Below are 22,258 nucleotides of genomic sequence, written 5' to 3' on the forward strand. Positions count from 1 at the left end.
TTCCTTTCATATTAACTCTTTGTCGTCTGTGGCGTATTTTGTACCTGGGGCCCGTCTCAATTCGGCCTGGCCACATTTCAAGGGCTCGCTGGCCCTGTGTGACGAGTGGACAGAGGGGCTCTAGAGGACTCTTCCGGAGGTCCAATGTCATTGCCTGCCAGCTGGCAGAGGTCCAGAGGCCCAGATGCAACCCTCAGTTTCCCTGCATCATGAGGGGCTCTGAGGGTCTGGGGCAGGCTGTCCAGGTGTGCCCGGCAGCAGGGCCAGCTTGGGCAGGTGGCGTTCTGTCCCTTGGGGTGTGCAACAGCAGGACAATTGCCTAATTTGGGCTTCCCCCTGGGGTCACAGGTCTTCCCTGGGGGCCGGGTCCTCACCTTGACCAGCGCCCGGGCCTCCGACTCTGGGAGGTACTCCTGCGTGGCTGTGAGCGCGGTGGGCGAGGACCGCCGGGATGTCATCCTGCAAGTCCACAGTGAGTCTCAGACTGGGAAAGGCACATGGTTCAGAGCAGCAACTCCAAGGAGATGGGGTGGGGGGCATTCCCAGTCACTTCCAAAGGGAGAGAGGCTGGGTGGATGGAGGAGTGCCCACCTGAGAACAGCTGCCTTCCAGGACGGATCAGTGAGCTCCAGACCTACCCTGGAGTGTGAGCTCCCGCAACGGGTGGGAGGGTGGGCAGGTGGCCCCGCATAGCCAGGAGTTCTGCCCTGTGTTCAGGGAGAGGCGGAAGCGGTGTGAAGTAGCAGGAGCAGTGTGGAGTGATGTTAGGAAAGCTGACTCTTGGGTGTCACCGACCTGGGGTTCAAACCCTGCGTCTGTGACTTTGAGCTGGTCACTTTGTTTCTCTGAGCCACCATTTCTTCATCTGCAAAATGGGAAGAATAGCACTCACCTCAGAGGTCACCATGGGGACTCACTAAGCCCCTGAGCTCACGAAGCTACTGCAACCACAGTAGCTTATTTTTAAATGTCCTCCTCTGGGTTTTTCCGGGGCTCTGTGGAGGTATAAGAAGGAATGCTGGGAGCTGGGTGCCGTGGCTCGTGCCTGTAATCCCAGCACTTTGGGAAGTTGAGGTGGGTGGATCACTTGAGGTCAGGAGTTTGAGACCAGCCTGGCCAACATGATGAAACCCCATCTCTAGTAAAAATACAAAAAATAATAGCTGGGTGTGGTGGTGTGCGCCTGTAGTCCCAGCTACTTGAAAGGCTGAAGCAGGAGCATCACTTGAACCTGGGATGTGGAGGTTGCAGTGAGCCGAGATCATGTCACTGCACTCCAGCCTGGGCAATAGAGCCAGACTCTGTCAAAAAAAAAAAAAGAAAGAAAGAGAGAAAAAGAGAGAGAAGGAAGGAAGGAGGGAGGGAGGGAGGGAGGGAAGGAAGGAAGGAAGGAAGGAAGGAAGGAAGGAAGGAAGGAAGGAAGGAAGGAAGGAAGGAAGGAAGGAAAGAGGGAAGGAAGGAAGGAAGGAAGGAAGGAAGGAAGGAAGGAAGGAAAGAGGGAAGGAAGGAAGGAAAGAGGGAAGGAGGGAAGGAAGGAAGAAAAGAAGGAAAGAAGGAAAGAGAAAGCAAATGAACTTAGTCTTGGGTGGGAGGTGGTAGGAAGGATTCGATTCTAGCTCTTTCCCTTTGCTGGAGTGAAGATGGTTAACACATATCGTATGCCCAAGAACCCCACCTGTGCCATTGGATTTAACTTCATGGCGGCCCCACCAGGTGGAGATTTTCATTATCCCCACTTTACAGATGAGGAGACTGAGGCCCAGGAGTTTAAGTAGCATCCCAAGGGCCTCGCATGGTGAGCGAGTGGTGGAAGGCAGGATTCCGCCCCAGGAGTTCTTCCCCTGGACCCTGCGTTCCTTCCTGCAAAGCTGCACTGGTTATTTTTGTTTCAGGGGCAAAAGGTGGTTCTGAGACCTGCTTTAAAAAAATTTTTTTAACAAAAATTTTAAATTTTAGAAAGTTTTGAGATAACTGTGGATAATTGTAGATTCACAGACATCTGTAAGAAATAACACAGGGAGACCCTGAGTTTCCTTCCCCAGTTTCCCTCCGTGGAAACGTGCTGCAGAAATCTGGGATGTAGATATCCCGACAATCTTACTCAGACTGGCTCCTCTGAAGCAGGACTGAAGGCAGAGGAAGGGTGGGCACTCCTGGCTGCCTCGAGTAGCTAGGCCTGACCCAGGGTGTGCCCCTCCTTGCCAGCCCCACCCATGTGCCTGAGGGAGCCCCTCTCCTGCCCCCTCCCACAGTGCCCCCGAGTATCCTCGGAGAAGAGCTGAATGTGTCTGTCGTGGCCAATGAGTCAGTGGCCCTGGAGTGCCAGAGCCACGCCATGCCCCCTCCTGTGCTGAGCTGGTGGAAGGACGGGCGGCCCCTGGAACCACGGCCTGGAGTCCACCTCTCCGCAGACAAAGCCTTGCTGCAGGTGTGCACGTCCCCAGTCAGCCAAGCAGGCCTCCACCTCGGGCCACAGGCAGGATGGGGCCTGCAGGTGCCCCAGCTCAGTGACCTACAAGCCCTCTTCCTCCCAGGGGATGGGGGACAAAACCCCAGGACTGGGTCCTCAGGGCCTCCCTCAGGGCCCCTGAATCAGCTGAGTGGTGCCAGCTGTTGGGTTAGAACCTATCTCACCTGCCTGCTCCTGCTCCCACCCCTCTACACCTTGTGATATGATCATTCCCAACTCAGAGCACTGCCATTTGGCTTCCCCTCCTTCCATTCATTCTTCAAAGCCACAGCCTAGCCCCAGCACCCCCATGTCAGGATCTGACCCCTGAGCACAAGTCCCCTGCACCCCACCAGCCTTCTTCCTCCACCTTCTCTTTGGGTCTGTTTTCTTGGGGTTTCCAAAGAGGCTGGGAGCAGATGAAAGGCAGGAGCAGGTCTGATCCAGTCACATGCCTTCCCCTTAGCAGATCTGGGCCGTGGATGTGAAGGTGGGGAGGCTGGCAGGGCTGCCATTGAAGGGGCCCTTCTCAGGCCCACCACAGACACTGGCTTCTGGAAACTTCTTGGTGCAGCTGGTGGGGAGATGCTGTCCCTGCCTTGTGCTCCAGGTGGGGAACCTGGGGCTCAGCGATGTCACGTGATGTGCCTGCAATCACACAGTCTGTCCAGGGCTCACCCATCTCTGTGCTGTCCCCACTTGTGGGGTGTCTTTGCTCTCGGCCAGGTGGACAGAGCCGATGTGTGGGATGCAGGCCGCTACACCTGTGAGGCACTGAATCAGGCCGGCCGCTCAGAGAAACGCTACAATCTCAACGTCTGGGGTGAGGGTCTCCCGGGCCGGGCACGGGGAGGGGGCTGTTGCCTTGACTGGGTCCCAGGACATGGTCCTCCCCCAGCCTGCCCTCGCCTTGCTCATCCCCTCCCCATCTCAGTCCCACCCCCACTAACCCTCTCTCTGCTCTGACTCAGTCACTCCAGTGTTCCCCTCGAGGGAATCCCACACCCTGACCGTGAGCGAGGGACATCCTGCCAGGCTGTCCTGCGAATGCCAGGGCGTCCCCTTCCCCAAGATCTCCTGGAGGAAGGACGGTAGGATTGCTGCCCTTGCCCAGCCCCACCTCATTGCCAGGCACAAGGAGGCTATGCCCAGCCCCCACTGGTTACCCCCACCCCAGAGCCTAGCTGAGATCGGGGGGCTGATGCCTCGAGGGGGTGGGGATGCTGGTTACAGAAGTGATGCTTCCCCCAGCCGCTCTCTCTCAGTCCCTGAGCCTGCAGGAGCCCCTGGTCCTGCTCTGCCAGTAAGAGCTGGATTGATCTTCAGGCCTCACTTCAGACGTCCCTTCTTCCAGGAAGCCCTCCCTGACTGCCAGGCTGGGACAGAGCCTCCCTGATGCAGACCCTGTCACTTGTCATGTCACCCACATTAGTCCTGTGTGTGTTCCTCCATTAGTCTGTGACCCTGTGAGGCACCACCTTGACCACCGCTGAATTCCAAGTTCAGTGTATGTACAAAAAAGGTGCTCAAAAAACATTTGGAATTCGCTTCACCAATTTTTTTTCTTTTTTGAGACAGCGTCTTGCTCTGTTGCCCAGGCTGGCGTGCAGTGGTGCGATCTCAGATCATTGCAACCTCCGCCTCCTGGGTTGGAGTGATTCTCCTGCCTCAGCCTCCCGAGTAGCTGGGATTACAGGCAGGTGCCACCATGCCCGGCTAATTTATATATTTTTAGTAGAGACAGGGTTTCACTATGTTGGCCAGGCTGGTCTCGAACTCCTGACCTCAGGTGATCTGCCCACCTGGGTCTCCCAAAGTGCTGGGATTACAGGCATGAACCACCGCACCCAGCCAATTTAACTGATATTTATTGAGTGACTGTGCCAGGCCCTGTTCTAGGCACTGGAAATACAGCAGAGGATAAAACAGATCCCACCCTCACAGTGGGGGCAGTCAGATAATAAACACACAGTACATGACTCGGTACCCTAAGTGATAAATGCTATGGAGAAAAATAAGGCTAGGAAGCCGGGGAAGATATCCTGGGGGGTTGTAGGATTTGCAGTTTTAAGTTGGGTGGCCAGGAATGCTTGACCAAGCAGACTTGAAAAGGTCAGGGCTGAACATGAGAATATCACAGGGAAACACATCCCAGGCAGAGGTGAGGGTAAGTGCAAGGGTCCTGGGGCAGGAATGCTGCTTGGATGGAGGAATGAGAGGAGGTGGGGAATCAGGGATGATGGAAGAGAATGGAGCTGCCGTTACCAGGATGGGAGATCCCAGGGGCAGGTATGGTAGAAAGACCTAGCATTTGGGGTGAATTAATCTTGAGACATCTGCTAACCGCCTAGCGAGGTGTCCAGTGGATGGTGAGAGAGAGGTGTCTGGAGCTCAGAGGAGAGATCTGGGCTAGGAAGCAGCCTGGGAGTAGCAAGACAAGCTGAGGTCACCAGGACGGAGAGGGAGAAAGCAATGCCAGGTGGCCACTGGGTCTGCCTCCGTGGTGGGACATGCATATTGAGTCATGAGCCAGTCCAGAGGTCTGCTCCTTTAGAAACAGAGGTGGAAGGGTTTAATCCAGTAGGTCACTACAAGGGGTCTTCTTGATGCCAGGTCTACCAGTTGCCTGGTCATCCTCCTCAGGCCACTATAGCTAAATGGATGGTCATTCCGTCAGTAGCCTTTATTGAGCCCTGCTGTGTGCCAGGCCTTGGGGAGCCACTAAGGATCCCGGGGGAGGCTGGTCACGGTGGTTTACGCCTGTAATCCCAGCACTTTCGGAGGTTGAGGCAGTGGATCACCTGAGGTCGGGAGTTCAAGACCAGCCTAACTAACGTGGTGAAACCCCGTCTCTACTAAAATATACAAAAATTAGCTGGGTGTGTGGTGTGCACCTGAGATCCCAGCTACTCGGGATGCTGAGGCATGAGAATCACCTGAACCCAGGAGGCAGAGGTTGCAGTGAGCCGAGATCATGGCACTGAACTCCAGCCTGGGCAACACAGCGAGACTCTGTTTCAAAAAAAAAGGATCCCAGAAGGAAATTGAGGCAGGGTCTGCCATTCCGGAGGGCCCAGGCCAGAGTAAGATTCAGATGGGGCACTGTAGGCAGATCTGTGATGGGGAGAAGCCTAGGGAGATAAGGAGGAGCTCAGAAGAGGCATCAGGACCAGTTGTAGCACTCACGTAAGGCTTCCTGGAAGAGGTAGTGTCTAAATGGACACCTGAAGGATGAGCAAGAGTTGGCAAGAATGGTTGGGAGGACGAACTTTGCAGGTGGGAAGACATCATGTCCTTGCAAATGCCCTGGACCAGGAGTTTCTTTTTCCCTGCACCCAGGTCAACCCCTCCCAGGGGAGAGGGCTGGCCTCCAGCAGGTGTTGGCTGTGGGGAGGCTGCTGTACCTGGGACAGGCCCAGCTGGCTCAGGAAGGAACATACACCTGTGAGTGCAGCAACGTGGCGGGGAACAGCAGCCAGGACCTGCAGCTGGAGGTGCACGGTGGGTGAGCCGGGCGGGCGCTGGGAGGGTCTGGGATCATGGGCTGCCTGGGCAGGTGCTGCCCTCAAATCGGAGCAAATATTGGGAAGTGATGGTGTGTGGTACAGGCTTTCTCCTCCCTCAGATTCCTGGTGTGTGAGTCCATTCTCACACTGCTCTAAAGATACTACTTATAAACAAGAGGCTTAATTGACTCACAGTTCCACATGGCTGGGGAGGCCTCAGGAAACTTACAATCATGGCAGAAGGTGAAGGCGAAGGAAGGCACACCTTCCATGTCGGCAGGAAAGAGAGAGAGCGAAGGGGGAAGCACCAGACACTTATCAAACAAGCAGATCTCATGAGAACTGACTGACTCACTCACTACCACAAGAACAGCATAGAAGAAACCGCCCCCATGATCCAGTCGCCTCCCACCAGGCCCCTCCCTCCACACGTGGGATTACAGTTCGAGATGAGATTTGGGTGGGGACACAGCCAGAATGTATCACCTGGCATTTTGACTGCCCCTCCCACACAGCTTCTCACTAACCCAAGCATGGCAGGCAGGGGGGCTGTAGCACAATCCCTAAGGGCCCCCCAGTGGTCCGGAGGAGAAAAGCCACAGCTGAAACAGCTGGAAACCCGGAGGAAGTGTGAGCGTTATGTGAAGCTCCTCTATGTGATGGAAACCTAAACCATATCACCTGGTCCTGCAGTGCAGCAATGAAATCCCCCAGCCTTGTAAAACTCCTGCTGGAAAATAAAACCAGGAAAAGTGCCGTTCAACATCCTGAGGAGAAACCCACCCACAGAATAATTTTCCACCCCCAACCAGTCCCAACAACTGTTGAAGCTCCAGGAAGTCTCTGGTTTTTGAGGAAGAAAACCCGTCACACATCCCAAAAGGGTTGTTCCCCACATAGCAGGCCTGCCTGTGACTCCCAGGCTCTAGCAGTAGGTTGCTGTTATGACCCCATTGTTGGGAAGGAAGATGGAGGCCCAGAGAGGTGAGGTCATGAGGTCACACAGCGGCGATGGCAAGGGGAGAGGGTGTGTCCCTGCGGGGCCCGGGGCAAGTGTGTGGTGCCTGGTGGCCTCAGCAGCTTTCTCTGATGGGCTTTCTCCCCATCCCTACAGTTCCCCCTCAGATTGCCGGTCCCCACGAGCTTCCCACACAGGTCTCCGTGGTCCAGGATGGAGTGACCACTCTGGAATGCAACGCCACAGGGAAACCCCCTCCGACAGTGACGTGGGAGCAGGACGGCCAGCCTGTGGGGGCCAAGCTGGGCCTGCAGCTGCAGAACCAGGGTCAGAGCCTGCGTGTAGAGCGGGCCCGGGCTGCCCACGCCGGACGCTACAGCTGTGTGGCCGAGAACCTGGCTGGGAGGGCAGAGAGGAGGTTTGAGCTCTCTGTGCTGGGTGAGGACCGGCAGCTGTTGGAGGAGGGTGGGTTGGGGCAGATTAGAGCAGGCAAGGCCGGTTCAATCTCCAGGCACAGCCCTCAGGCTGTGATCCTTGGGTCACACCTGTTCTTTCTGGAGTCAGGACTCTAATGAGAGCTGCTGCTGGGGGAAGCTACCAGCACTGCTCTCACAATCAGGACTGGTCCCAAATGGCCCCAATTTCCCCCAATTCACCTCTCCTCCCTCCCTCTCTCTCTCCTGGGTTCACTCTTCCCCTACTCTGTTCTGGGCACTGGGAAAGTAAGCAGTCCCTGTCCTGCATGACTGGTATGTGATGGGGAGAATTCAGGGGCTTGTGAGAGACCAGGAAAACCTGGAATACTGTTGGGGCAGGTCAGGGCAGCCTCCCAGAGGAGGTCCCCTTTAAGCTGGACCATAGAAGGTAAGTAGGAGTTAGGCAGCTGCTGGATGAGGGGAAGCACGTGCCAGGCAGAGGGTTGCTGAGGCAGCCTCATGCATTCCAATCATTTAATCCTACTGTATGCCTGAAGGGATAATTCAGGGTGGAGACAGGGAATGGTAAGAGAGAGAGTGGGAGAGGTGGGCAGGGATCAGTTTAGGGAGGACCCCCCTCACCATTGCTGGGATCTCGAGCCTCACCCAGATATCCCCAACACCCCCATCTCCCTGGATAGAGAGTGGCTTCCTTCAGGAACAGGTTCCTTCAGAACTGCAGCGTTGCCACTTAGCTTGCACATGTGGATTTAGGAAGCACATCTGGCCTCAGCTTTACACGAATTCCAGTCCTACTGACTCAGCGCTTGCTCTGCCCAGGCACTAGACTGGGTACTTTCACGTGTTCCTGTTGAATCCCCCAGCAGCCTGCTGAGGGCTTGGGGAGACTGAGGCCCAAGGAGCCTGCCTGACTCCAGAGCCCAGCCTGTGGCGCCACTGGCTCCCTCCTAGGTGTCCTCGTTTTAGGGGGAGCAGCTCTGCCCTCATCACTTCTGCTCCTCAGACTCTCCCAATTGGGTGGAGTTGGGGGGCAGTCAGTGGGGCTAGGGAAGGAGCATGAAGCGCACAGCCCCGATCTGCACCCTGAATGTGGCTTCTTCTTTGTGTCCAGTGCCCCCAGAGCTCATTGGAGACTTGGACCCGCTGACCAACATCACTGCCGCCTTGCACAGCCCCTTAACTCTGCTCTGTGAAGCCACAGGGATCCCGCCCCCGGCCATCCGCTGGTTCCGAGGGGAGGAGCCTGTCAGCCCTGGGGAGGACACCTACCTGCTGGCAGGTAAGACACCAGTCAAGGTTGGATCCTGGGAATCAGGTCGGGCCCTCTGCCTCTGCCTCTGCCTCTATCCATTACATGCCCATGACCTCTGACCCTGAGCTGCCAGGCATGGTTGGAATAATCATTCCAGCTGCTGGTCCCCAAAGAATGTAGCCCAAAACACTAGTCAGGTGAGGTGCTCCAGGAAAAAATCACGGATTTAGATAAATTTGGAAAAGGCTTCCTGCTCTGCTCACCTAGAGAACTACAGTGAACATTTGCATAGCAAAGGTTCTGATAAGTCCTGCAGAAAAAAAACAAAACAAAATGTCGGCACTTACATATAACATCCCACAGAACAGTAGCAAGTTTTTGGATGTGCTGACCTAAGCACCTTCTCCTCTGAATATTTATCCCCCTCGTAAAATGGGTTTGCGAGGTTCTTGCTGGTATACAAATGAGGAACTGAGGCCCAGGAGTCTCTGTCCCATCCAAATCCTGCAAGGACTTCAAGGCCCCTGAGGGTATGCCTCAGTCACCCACCGGTTATTCCACGCAGTCTGTGATGAGATGGCAAATACATTTCCTCTTGGGCATCACTTCTGAGCACTTGGTAAGAATTGCCGGGTGCGTTCTGTGGATAGGAATTCGGAGACTGCATTGGGCCCAGTGGAAAGGAATGCGGCAATCAATTAGTAATGTCTGCTCTGGGTGCAGTAACAGCAGTGGTGGCCTGTGTCCTGTGTATCTGCCCTCCCCACACTGGTCTTGGGAGACCCTTGGGTTCCTCTAAGAGGAGCTGTCTCTCCCTGAGAGGTCCTTGGGAGGAGAAGCTCTTTTAACCATGTCTGTCAGAGTAGAGCAGAGGTCTGCTGGGCCAGGACTACATAACCCATTGCTCTCCCTTCAGCTGCAGCCAATTCCCAGAGCCAGGGTTGGCCGGGTGACAGATACTTCTTGCTAGAGCAGGGTCCTCAGATTTATTCTGGTACATGTCTAATCTCCAGGCAGCTCCATCCGTTTGTTGACCCTCCTGGGCCTCAGTTTCTGGATCTGAGGAACAGGACACAATGGGAGACAGAAGTACACATCTAATTATAATGCCTTTTCCTGCTGGGCAGCAGGGGGCTCAGCTTGGGACAGAATACTGCTCAGAGTCATGCTTGGGGCCCACACCCCTGCCTCCCCAGGTGGCTGGATGCTGAAGATGACTCAGACACTGGAGCAAGACAGTGGCCTCTACTCATGCCTGGCAAGCAACGAGGCTGGGGAGGCACGGAGGAACTTCAGTGTGGAGGTGCTGGGTGCGTTACAACCCCATTCTCATGGGTGCCCTATGAACTCTTCCCCACTGCCTGGGTGCTCCCAGAGGCAGGGCCCCAGACTCATGGCTCATGCTGTAGCAGGAGTCCAGCGCAGAGAAGGAGGGAGAAGCTAAGACTTGTTCGCTTTGCCTCATCAAAAACCTTTGTTCAAGCCTGGGCAGTGTGGCAAAACCCCATCTCTACGAAATGTACAAAAATTAACTGGATGTGGTGGTACACAGCTGTAGTCTCAGCTACTCAGGAGGCAGAGGCTGCAGTGATTGTGCCACTGCACTCCAGCCCAGGTGACAAGAAACCTCTGTTCTGAGGCTGCCATGGAACTTTCCAGAAATAGCAGGGACAATCTAAAGTGGAAGGGGCAAATATTTTCGCACCACTAAGACTGCCTGCCTCTCATCAGAGTCTTCTTCTGAGGCACTGGTACTTCCGTCAGCCAGCAGGAAATGTTTCTTAAACTCTATGGAAACAGAGTTTAAGAAAACTCTTAAACCTATGGAAACAGGCATGCGATGGGGAAACTGAGGCACAAGAAACGGTGGGCCCTTGGCTTCCTGTTCTGTGATTGTGTAGCCTGGGCGGGCCAGCCCCCCAGTCACTAGCCATTTGTCTCCCTGCTTCTCCCAGTGCCTCCCAGTATTGAGAACGAGGACCTGGAGGAGGTGATCAAAGTCCCTGAGGGACAGACTGCCCATCTGATGTGCAATGTCACAGGTAAGGGCCACATGATGTGGTGGGCTGGGAGAAGGGGTGGGAAGGCAGCTTCAGAAAGGAAGATATCGCTGGGGATCTGCCCACCTGCTCCAGCCCCACTCCTCCTTTTTTTTTTTTTTTTTGAGACAGAGTCTCGCTCTGTGCCCCAGGCTGGAGTGCAGTGGCGCGATCTCGGCTCACTGCAAGCTCCGCCTCCCGGGTTTACGCCATTCTCCTGCCTCAGCCTCCCGGGTAGCTGGGACTACAGGCGCCCGCCACCACGCCCGGCTAATTTTCTTGTATTTTTAGTAGAGACGGGGTTTCACTGTGTTAGCCAGGATGGTCTCGATCTCCTGACCTCGTGATCCGCCCGCCTCGGCCTCCCAAAGTGCTGGGATTACAGGCTTGAGCCACCGCACCCGGCCGCCCCACTCCTCCTGACTGGGGTCTCTCTATGTCTTGGACTCGGCATCAGGTCCCGGCTCGTCTCTGCATGTGTTCTTCCGTCTTAAACACTCTTCCCTCTCCCCACCTCACTACAGACCTCAGCTTTCAGGACCCTCCACAGGGAGTCCTTGGCTGACCCCTGAGGCCCAGTGGGCCACCCCCACTGGGCTCCCACAAGCCCCTGTGCTTCCCTGCCCTAGCACTGACCCACATCGGACCATAGTGGCCTTGTGGCATCTGAGCTTCTTGAAGACCCAGCTGCTGCCTTGTCACCATGGTTTCCCCAGTGCCTGGCAGAGTAGGCTCCCATTAATGGTTATGGGTTGAAGGATGGATGGATGGATGGATGTATGGGTGGGTGGGTGAATGGATGGATGGATGGATGGATGGATAGATGGATAGGTAGGTGAATGGGTAGAAAAATGAATGGGTGGATGAATGAATGAGGGTTGGATAGATGGATGTGTAGATGGGTGCATAGATGGATGGATGGATGGGTGGAGAGATTTATGGATGATTGGCTGAATAAAATGATAGGTGGGTAGGTAGATGGATGGATGGTTGGACGGTTGGGTGGATGGGTGGTTCAATGGGTGGATGGATGAATGGAGAAATGAATGGATGATTGGTTGAATGGAGGGATAGTTGGGTAGGTAGGTGAATGGATGGTTGGATGGTTGGATAGTTGGATGGTTGGGTGGATGGGTGGGTGGGTGGGCATGTGGATGAATGGAGAGATGAATGGATGATTGATTGAATGGAAGGATAGGTGAGTAGGTAGATGAATGGATGGTTGGATGGATGGATGGGTGGGTGGTGTGTGGGTGGGTGGATGAATGAATGGATGGAAGGAATAGCTTGTTTTTCTGTCTTGCCTGTCTGTACCAGGCAATCTCTACCCATTGCCCAGTAAGGAGAAGGCAGCCAAGTCACAGAGGAAGGGGCACAGGCTGCTTCCGCTGCTTCTTGTTGTGCTTCATGGGCCTCTGGGCCAGGATGGAGAACTCACATTCCCTGACCCATCCGGGACTAGCCTGTGACCCCTGTGCTGCCCTAGTCAAAGGCTGCCAAATTGTCTCGTTCTCTGCTCTGCACACAGGCCACCCACAGCCCAAGCTCACATGGTTCAAAGATGGCCGGCCCCTGGCTGGTGGAGACGCCCACCACATCTCCCCAGACGGAGTCCTCCTGCAGGTCCTCCAGGCAAACCTGTCCAGTGCTGGCCACTACTCCTGCATTGCGGCCAACGCTGTTGGGGAGAAGACCAAACACTTCCAGCTCAGTGTCCTGTGTAAGTTTTGGACATCTGGCCATCACAGGGGCTGGAGGGAGGGCGTAGCAAGGTGACTGGCTCCTTACAACTTCCCACAAACCATTCTACTATTTTTCTTCTAACTCTCCGAGTTTAACAACAAAAATCATATAGCGACTCTATTGACTGAACATTTACTATGGGCCAGGCATTTCAACGGGTCTGATTGATTGAATCTTCACAATGACACTGGGAGGTAGGAGATGTGCTTGTCCCCATGTCACTGATGAAGCCCTGGGAATCAGAGAGGTGACAAAGTTATTGCCAGGCCCCAGGGTGGTGGGTTCACAACCAGGCGTCTCTCCATGTCCTGAGGACAGTACATACCTACTATTCTGTTAGCCTGGAGAAACAGAGTGTCTATCAAATGAGAGGGGCTTAGAAACAGCTTAGAAAAATCTGTTTCTAAAATGTTGGCCGTTAAAAGGAGAGTCCCCTGCAGGGGTTGAAAGAAGAAATCTTGGGACCAATGAAAGCATAGCTACTCTGCTCAGTGGGGAGCAAAGCCCCTCAACTCCCGCTCTCCTCTCAAACAGAATTGAGAAGCCTCTGGTTAATTGGTAGAGAGGCTGGATGTTGAGAAGCTATGGGGGACATGGAGGCAGAAATTATTCAGCTTTCCCTTGTAGTATTGCTTAGTGTTTGGAGAGCCGGGCTCTGGGTCACCCAGGCCTGAGTTCAAGCCTGGCCACCCCGGGCATGGGCTTCTCTGAGCCTCAGTTTCCCATCTCGGTAATGTAAGTGACAGAAGAACCGAGGCCAAGCACCGGGGTCCGAGGCTTTCCTGGTCCTTAGCCTAGGGTCAGGGATCTCTGCTCACAAGTGCCCCCTGGCCCCCCATCACAGTGGCTCCCACCATCCTGGGAGTGGCTGAGGACAGTGCAGACGAGGAGGTGACCGTGACCATCAACAACCCCATCTCTCTGATCTGCGAGGCGCTGGCCTTCCCTTCCCCCAACATCACGTGGATGAAGGACGGGGCCCCTTTTGAGGCCTCCAGGAACATCCAGCTGCTCCCAGGTGACGCCCTCTGGTGGGGAGGAGGGAGGGAGGGGACAGGTGACATGTCATCAGGGTTGGAGGAGAGGCTGTCTCCTATAAGGAGCCTGTCCTTATGCCTGGCATGAGGCTGCAGATTTGGGGTGACCCTGGTCACTGGCCCCCACACAGGTACTCACGGGCTGCAGATTCTGAATGCCCAGAAGGAAGATGCTGGTCAGTATACCTGCGTGGTCACCAACGAGCTCGGGGAGGCCGTGAAAAACTACCATGTGGAAGTGCTCAGTGAGTCGGGGATCCTGGGGCACAGCCAGGTGGGCAGAAGACGATCCGGGAACCCAGGGGCCCGGGCACCTGAGCCACTGTTAGTGCTCCAGGGTGTCTCCATGTGGCATATGTCCTCTGACAGTCACCTGGCAGGTAGGGCTGGCTCCAGAGGACATGATGACGAGAGAACAGTGAGTTAGGACTTGGGCCACGTGGGCTCCCAGACCCACTGCAGTCCCAGACCCACTGCAGTCCTAGCTTCCTCCTGCCACTTCTACATCGGGGTATAACCAGAGGCTCTGCAGATTGAGACTTGGAACCCCCAAGGAGGACCTCTGAGGTGACCCCAGAAATTCTCCTGCCTCAGACCTGCCCAGTCCTATAACCCTTACAGACAAATGCTCTCTCCCCTAGTGAACAGACAGGAGCAGGGTAGCTTCTGGGATTTCTGGGGCTACCCCCAGGACCAGGGTAAGCTCAGGGTCTCAGCACCCATCCCCCAGCTCTGCTCTCAGACCCCTCGTGCTTTTCAGTCCCCCCTTCCATCTCCAAAGACGACCCCTTAGGGGAGGTCGGCGTGAAGGAGGTGAAGACCAAGGTCAACAGCACCTTGACCCTGGAGTGTGAGAGCTGGGCTGCGCCCCCACCCACCATCCACTGGTACAAGGATGGACAGGTGAGTGTGGGACCCCCTGTGCAGCTTCTGGCTCTCACCTCTGCTTCCAGCTGGTTCTGCTTGGAACCTTCCAGAAAAGCCTTCCCTTAAAGTACTTGGCCCTAGAGCTGGTCCAGACCCCACCCACCCTTTATTTATTTTTATTTTTATTTTTATTTTTTTGAGATGGAGTCTTGCTCTGTCACCCAGGCTGGAGTGCGGTGGTGCAATCTTGGCTCACTGCAACCTCTGCCTCCTGGGTTCAAGCAATTCTCCTGCCTCAGCCTCCTGAGTAGCTGGAATTACAGGTGCCCACCACCATGCCCAGCTAATGTTTGTAATTTTTGGTAGAGATGGGGTTTCACCATGTTGGCCAGGCTGCTCTCACACTCCTGACCTCAGGTGATCTGCTCACCTTGACCTCCCAAAGTGTTGGAATTACAGGCATGAGGCACCCGACCCAGCCTTTGTTTTATTTTATTTTTTTATTTTTATTTTTGAGATAGAGTCTCGCTCTGTCACCCAGGCTGGAGTATAGTTGCATGATCTTGGCTCACTGCAGCCTCCACCTCCTGGGTTCAAGTGATTCTCCTGCCTCAGCCTCCCAAGTAGCTGGGATTATAGGCACGCACCACCACGCCTGGCTAATTTTTTGTATTTTTAGCAAAGATGGGGCTTCTTCATGTTGGCCAGGCTGATCTCAAACTCCTGACCTTGTGATCCACCCACCTTGGCCTCCCAAAGTTCCAGGATTATAGGCCTGGCCACCACGCCCAGCTGTATTTTTTAATAAAAAGTTGAACTCTTTGTAAACTTTAAACTCTACTATTTTCACCCATGTGTGGCCCTTCTCATCTTTATGCTCTATGGATTTGGTTTTATAAACTTCTCAGTGTGTTCTTGTCACTTTATGCTGCATTTTTGGAGAATGTATTGAGAAATAAGCACACTTGTTTTGCTGCTCTTGGCTCCTCATTTCTGATCTCCCTCCCCCTGACCCCCTTGTCTTCCTCGCAGCCCGTGACCCCCAGCCCGCGGCTGCATGTCCTGGGCGAAGGGCGACTGCTCCAGATCCAGCCCACGCAGGTCTCAGACTCAGGGCGGTACCTGTGTGTGGCCACCAACGTGGCTGGCGAGGATGACCAGGACTTCAACGTGCTCATCCAGGGTGCGTGGCACCAGTGGGTTGGGGGTGGGGCTTCGGCCAGTATGAGGACATTGCAGGGCTGGCCCTCCGCAGGCACCCACCGTGTGTCCTGCAGCTCACGTGCTGCCCACGGCATCTCCCACTGGCTCATCTTAGCAGCCTAGAGCAGCATCCTGCCCCAACCCCTCTCCCTCGAGGGACCAAAGCCAAGCGTGAGGACTCTGGCCCCAAACCACAGAATTGAGTGGTGGAGCCTGGAATGGTCTGGTTGAGCCAGAACGCCACACTCGTAGCCCCTCTGCCAGATGCCTCTCACGATGTTAGGGAAACCTGGGGATTTGCTTCGGAATCTCTGGTCGAGGGTAAGCTGAGTGGCCGCCTCAGTGATTGAAACTCCTTGTGAGTGCCTGGGGCTCATTATATTCTTCTCTCACTTTCATCAGTGTTTGACGTTTTCCTTTTTAAAAAGTGAAGGAAGGAAAGGAGGGAGCCGGGTGTCAGAGAGGCTGGGAGGGGGAGGCTGGGAGCGGGGCTGAGAGGCTAGAAAGAGGAAGCTAGGAGGGGGATGCTGGAAGGCTGCATGGGGGAGGCTGGGGGGAGGCTGTGGAGACGGAGGGAGAGGCTAAGAGGCTGGGATGAGGAGGCTGGGGAGGAGGCTGGGAAGGGGAGGCTGGGAGGGGGAGGTTGGGAGGGGGAGGGTGGAAGGTAGGAAGGGGAGGCTGGAGGTCAGGGAGCTGGGAGTGGGAGGCTGGGAAAGGGAGGCTGGGAGGGGAAGGTTGGGAGGAGGAGGGTGGAAGGTAGGAAGGGGAGGCTGGAGGGCAGGGAGCTGGGAGTGGGAGGCTGGGATGGGGAGGCTGGGAGACTGGGATGAGGAGGCTGGTAAGCTGGGATGGGGAGGCTGGGAAGGGGAGTCTGGGAGGGGGAGGTTAGGAGGGGGAGGGTGGAAAGTAGGAAGGGGAGGCTAGAGGTCAGGGAGCTGGGAGTGGGAGGCTGGGATGGGGAGGCTGGGAAAGGGAGGCTGGGAGGAGGAGGCAGGGAGGTGGGAAGGGGAGGCTGGGAGCAGAAGGCTGGGAGGCTAGAAAGGGGAGGCAGGGAGGCAGGAGGCTGACAGGCAAGCTGGGCGATGGATAGGTGTTCAGAACCAGGTTTTGCTACACGATGCCTGTGGACTGTCCTGGCAGGAGGAACAACCTCTCCGGGCTGCCCTTTGTCATCTCCAGTGCTTCTGGCCACCAGTCCTCTAGCCCTGGCTCTGTCATGAACTGGTTATGTTACCTGGGGACAACCTGGGGATGACACGGCCCCCTCCGGGCCTTAATTTGATCCTTTGTAAAATGCAGGTGATCAAAGCAGGTGACCTTGAGGGCCCCCCTCCGTTTCTAAAACTGATGATTTTGTGCTTCTGTGCTCTGATAAACAAACATTGGCTAAGGCTTAGTATCTGGCTTCCCACTGTGCAAAATATTTCCACATTACAGGGAGTCTTTAGCGTCCATTAGACACGAGCTGCTTAGGGAAGGAGCCTTATCCTAGTGCCTAGCACATAGTAGTTGCTCAATAAACACTGGTTTAGGGAGTGAGGGAATTTAAGAAATGCCCTGACCTAAGGGAATGGCTCAAATAATGGATTTCCGCACCTGGGAGAGGCTGGGACGAGGATCTCTGTGAGCAGAGGTGCATTCCCCACCCCTCTGCCGTGCTTCCTAAGGGCTCTGTCTCCCCCACCCAGTGCCCCCCATGTTCCAGAAGGTGGGTGATGCCAGTGCAGCCTTCGAGATCCTGTCCCGGGAGCAGGAGGCTCGGGGCGGAGTAACGGAATACAGGGAGATTGTGGAGAACAACCCAGCCTACCTGTACTGCGACACCAACGCAATCCCACCCCCGGAGCTCACCTGGTACAAAGAGGATCGGCCCCTCTTGGCCGGGAATGGGGTGTCTGTGCTGCAAGGTGGGTCAGGACTGCGTGAAGAAAGTGGGCGCTTTGAGCTCTCCTGTGTGCTGCCTGCTGTGTGACCTTAAGCAGAGCACACAACCACTCTGGACCTTAACTGCAATTTGTAAACTGGGGGTACAAGTTCTTTGCCTGTGTGAAGGCAAAGACTGGATTGCCTTTTGCCTCTGGTTTATGGAGCAGAGCCTCCTACCATGGGGCATGCCCTTCTGGGCTTCAAGATCCCTAATGTCCTTAAACGATTGGCAGAAGCTGCCACCTTCTCTGCAGAGGCAGCTGACTCCTTCGTTAATCGTCAACAAAGCTCATGACCCCAAACGCTGACGAAGCTCTGGCTGGACATTGAAGGCCACACTGTGGTGGCTGAACTCATGTCTTGTGTGTCTGGTTTTTCTTTTTCTCTTTTCTATTTTTATTTTTTGAGATAGAGTTTCGCTGCTGTTGCCCAGGTTGGAGTGCAATGGTGTGACCTCGGCTCACTGCAACCTCCACCTCCTGGGTTCAAGCGATTCTCCTGCCTCAGCCTCCCGAGTAGCTGGGATTACAGGCATGCGCCACCACGCCTGGCTACTTTTTGCATTTTTAGTACAGATGGGGTTTTTCCATGTTGGCCAGGCTGGTCTCAAACTCCCGAACTCAGGTGATCCGCCCGCCTCAGCCTTCCAACGTGCTGGGATTGCAGGGGTGAGCCACCATGCTCAGCCAAATTTTGTTTTTTTCTTTCACCATCTTAAGTGGTATTTGTTTATTTATTTAAGGTAATTTAATTTTTTAAGTAAATCTTTTATATTAGAATAATTTTTTGTAGGTGATTTTTGACTTAAAAGACTGCAGGGCCACCCAGGGCTTAGAAATGCCCGGCCCACCTGGCTCATGAGGGAGGCCTGGATGGTCTCTCTGTTTGAGATTTGAACTGTGTCCTGCCGGAGATGGACCAGCGGTGGGGCTGGTTTTGGAGAGCAGCGGTCAGTTGCACAGGTCTCCAATGAGCAGAATCAGACCAGGGTTTCTACTTTGGTGCTTGCAAAAAAGGGAGGTGGCTGGGCGCGGTGGCTCACACCTGTAATCCCAACACTTTGGGAGGCCGAGGTGGGAGGATCGCTTGAGCCCGGGTATTCAAGACCAGCCTGGGCAACACTGTGAGACCCTATCTGTACAAAATATTTTAAATCTAGCTGGGCATGGTGGCATGTACCTGTGGTCCCAGCTACTTGGGAGGCTGAAGAAGGAGGATCGCTTAAGCCCAGGAGGTCAAGGCTGCAGTGAGCCGTGATCATACCACTGCACTCCAGCCTGAGTGACAGGTCAAGACCCTATCTCAAAAAAAGAAAAAAAGAAAAGAAAAAAGAAAAAAAGAAGGAGGCCTCTTGCCTATCCAGGAGTGCAACTCTCCTGTCAGAAACCTCTGGACGGACCCCTTAACCTGGCCACTGACCACTGATCCTGACCCCAAGTCCTGGGATCCTCTGTCACCTGCTGATCTCAATCAGACTCTAACCATCAGCTAATCCCAACCAATAGCTGAACCCAGACCACAGCCACCAACTGCCCCCAAGTCCTACCCACTTACCTCCAACCCTACCACTCACCTCTCACCCTGGCAACTAACCTCTAACCTCTGTTCTCTAATCCTGAGAACATAGGCGTCATGGTCACAGCTGACCTGAATTCTTACCCTGACCTTTTGCACTAACCTCAAACATCAGCTGACCCCTACAATGCCACTGCTGCCTCAATCCTGGCCATGGGGTTCTGCAGGCTCTTAACCTGGTCTAGCCACCCACAGCCCCGGGCCGGCCAGCCCCAACCTGGAAATCTGAGCATAGAGTAACCTTAACCAGGCCCCCACTGGAGATCAACTCCAGCCCCCATAGATGCCAGGCTCTGGCCTTGGCTGGCTCTTTTTTTTTTTTTTTTTTTTTTCTGAGATAGAGTCTTACTCTGTTGTCCAGGCTGCAGTGCAATGGCGTGATCTCAGCTCACTGCAACCTCTGCCTCCTGGGTTCAAGCGATTCTCCTGCCTCAGCCTTCTGAGTAGCTATGATTACAGGTGTGCGCCACCACACCCAGTGAATTTTTGTATTTTTAGTAGAGATGGGGTTTCGCCACATTGGCCAGGTTGGTCTTGAACTACTGACCTCAGGTGATCCACCCGCCTCGGCCTCCCAAAGTGCTGGGATTGTAGGCATGAGCCACCGTGCCTGGCCCCTGGCTGGCTTTTGATCACAGAGTGTCCCAGGCAATGCCTCCCCTGCCCCCACCCCTACTTCTACCCCCACCAACCACCACAGCCCCAGGAGCTGTCTCCCCTCCCTCCTGAGTCTCTGCTTGGACTCTGACCTTGCCAAGAAGCTGGGCTCCGCACAACAGGAAAGCTGAGCCAGCAGCCACTGCCGTCACACCAAACACTGTCATGAAGGCTCAGGTTTGCCATCTGTAAGATGGGAGTGACAACAGCGTGTGCCCCACAGAGGCATTGTGGGACAGGCCCAGAATGTGCCGTCCAGGGCCTGGCGCACAGCAAGTGGTGGCTGTGCCCTGACTTGACTCCACTCCACCCGTGAGCTAGGCAGGGCAGGCTGATTCTCTTCATTTCACAGATGAGGCAGGGGACAGTCACATGTCCCAGGTCCACTCCAGAGGAGGGAGCAGCGTCCTTGCTCTTGGGGGTGACTCTTGTGCCTGAGCTCAGGCCTCTGTCCCGTGTCCCTGCAGGAGGCCGGGTCCTGCAGATCCCCCTGGTGCGGGCGGAGGATGCCGGGAAGTACTCTTGCAAGGCATCCAACGAGGTGGGCGAGGACTGGCTGCACTACGAGCTGCTGGTGCTGAGTGAGTGGCGGGGCCTGCAGGCGGTGATTCCCGGGACTGCAGGCGCCGTAAGAACCTCCCTCGCAAGGGGCAGAGGCAAAGTGCGCAGTTTTGCTATACTCAGAGGTTGAAATTGGAGTTACAAGCTCAACCTCAAAAATCATACAGGACTGGGCACAGGTTCCAAGTCAGAAGCTTCCTGGCTGTGTGACATTGAGCAAATCACAACCCTTTCTGTGCCCCTGATTCCTTAGCTACGTCAGGGATTGGGAGGGCTTGGAGAGAAGGGCATGAGGATCCCAGCCGGCACCTGACACCAAGTGCCACCCTCCCCTCCACGGCCACCCCTGCCCCCAGGGACCTGTGCCGGCCCCTCAGCCTCCTCTCCCCCACCCCCAGCCCCACCTGTGATCCTGGGCGCCACAGAGGAGCTGGTGGAAGAGGTGACGGTGAATGCCAGCAGCACCGTCAGCCTGCAGTGCCCGGCCCTGGGAAACCCCGTGCCCACCATCTCGTGGCTCCAGAATGGGCTGCCTGTCTCCCCGAGCCCACGGCTGCAGGTCCTGGAGGACGGGCAAGTCTTGCAGGTCAGGGCAGCCCCCTGCATGTGCTAGGGGCAGTGGCTGCTGAGGCCCAGCACCACTTGTCTGGGAGCCAGGGAGGGCTTGTTATCTGTAAATGAGGCTCTTTGCTGGGACCCATGCTGGAGCCCAGCCAAGAATCACCTGTGAGGCGCCATGTGGGGCCAGCACAGGCCTGTGCACAGCATCCAGAGATTCAGGAGACGCCTAGCAAAGGATGCATATGAGTGCGGGACCCAGAGCCTAGCACTGCACAGAGCAGCCTTCCCCGGACCACCAGCTGGCGCATGCAGAGCCGTGCCCAGCACTCAGACATCAGGCAGCCCCCTGAGTCACTCCATGTGCAGACACAGAGCTGCAGGGACCCCAGGAGCCCCCCACACACAGCTTGGCCCTCCACAGGGGTGGGGGAGGCTCTTGTCACTCCTGGTTTGCTACAGAGAACCACCCAACACCAACCTCACGTGCCCACTCCTGAGCGCCACACAAGGCCCTGGATGGAGGACGTTCCAGGTCTCCATGAGCTGCCTGGTGCCTGCGTCCCTGGCATGGGATGGGAGGAAGGGAGGGAAGGAGTCCTCACAGTCATTCCTGAGGTGGAGGGGTGGTGTCCAAGGGGCCTCAGGCATCACCCAGGCATGGCTCCCTGCACCTACAGGTTTCCACGGCAGAGGTGGCCGACGCCGCCAGCTACATGTGTGTGGCTGAGAATCAGGCGGGCTCCGCTGAGAAGCTCTTCACCCTCAGGGTTCAAGGTGAGCTGGGCTGAGCAGGCAGCCCCTGTGGGTTCCTTTTCCCTCCCCAGGAGTCACTGCCTTGGGGCTTCCAGTATCCTGGGCTCTGGGACCTACAATCAGAGTTAAAGGATCCTAGCCTGGCCCCAGCCACATCTCAAGACAGCATTTGGGGGACCCTGATCACTATGAGGCCAACCCCAGGTGGTTTTAAGCAACTTTGGAGGTGACCAGGGAACAGTTCTTTTGAGGCGTTACACCAGCATTACTGAGCACTTACTGTGTACCTGACAGGAGGCTGAGCACTTTCCCTGGGCTGACTCCTTCCAGCAGAGCTAGGTTAGCCCAGATTTGCAGCTGTGGGAGCAGACTGAGGGAGGTCGCTCTCAGAGAGGAGTAGGGGGTCTCACCGCCCTGGAGCCTGTGCTCGCAACCTCTGCGACTCATGACCTACACCGCACCGCAGTGGCTGTGAGCTCTGTCTCCGATGCGGGGACAGCTGTGGTCTCGGAGATGGAGGAAGACAGTGTTGAGCCCTCAAGGTCATGGGCTCAAACCTGAGTTGATATCTTAGCTCTGCCACTGACCAGCTGTGTGGCCTTGGAACAGTGACTTTCGCTCTCTGATCCGCTACCCAGTGTCCTTCTGTGTAAGAGAGTCATGACAAATGGAGGTTTCTGAATTATTTGAAGTTGTGCCGAGATGAAGCCCCAGGAGCTGGGTGAGGTTCAGGG

General features: G+C 55.5%; 1 protein-coding gene across 1 annotated transcript in view; it reads left to right on the forward strand.

The window, feature by feature from the left end:
* The window catches only part of HMCN2 (hemicentin 2), a 171,793-nt gene that overhangs the window by 97,503 nt on the left and 52,032 nt on the right, over positions 1-22,258 (forward strand). The window contains exons 40-57 of the mRNA XM_008005927.3: positions 349-472; positions 2,253-2,428; positions 3,176-3,272; positions 3,421-3,540; positions 5,789-5,950; positions 7,070-7,351; positions 8,462-8,629; positions 9,799-9,912; positions 10,558-10,644; positions 12,170-12,361; positions 13,229-13,402; positions 13,553-13,666; positions 14,182-14,324; positions 15,321-15,471; positions 17,180-17,398; positions 20,117-20,230; positions 20,609-20,796; positions 21,449-21,545. Coding sequence (XP_008004118.3) covers positions 349-472; positions 2,253-2,428; positions 3,176-3,272; positions 3,421-3,540; positions 5,789-5,950; positions 7,070-7,351; positions 8,462-8,629; positions 9,799-9,912; positions 10,558-10,644; positions 12,170-12,361; positions 13,229-13,402; positions 13,553-13,666; positions 14,182-14,324; positions 15,321-15,471; positions 17,180-17,398; positions 20,117-20,230; positions 20,609-20,796; positions 21,449-21,545 — 2,722 coding nt within the window. The remainder of the gene's footprint in view (positions 1-348; positions 473-2,252; positions 2,429-3,175; positions 3,273-3,420; positions 3,541-5,788; positions 5,951-7,069; positions 7,352-8,461; positions 8,630-9,798; positions 9,913-10,557; positions 10,645-12,169; positions 12,362-13,228; positions 13,403-13,552; positions 13,667-14,181; positions 14,325-15,320; positions 15,472-17,179; positions 17,399-20,116; positions 20,231-20,608; positions 20,797-21,448; positions 21,546-22,258) is intronic.

Source organism: Chlorocebus sabaeus, chromosome 12 (genome assembly GCF_047675955.1).
Source record: "Chlorocebus sabaeus isolate Y175 chromosome 12, mChlSab1.0.hap1, whole genome shotgun sequence".
Classification (NCBI taxonomy): domain Eukaryota; kingdom Metazoa; phylum Chordata; class Mammalia; order Primates; family Cercopithecidae; genus Chlorocebus; species Chlorocebus sabaeus.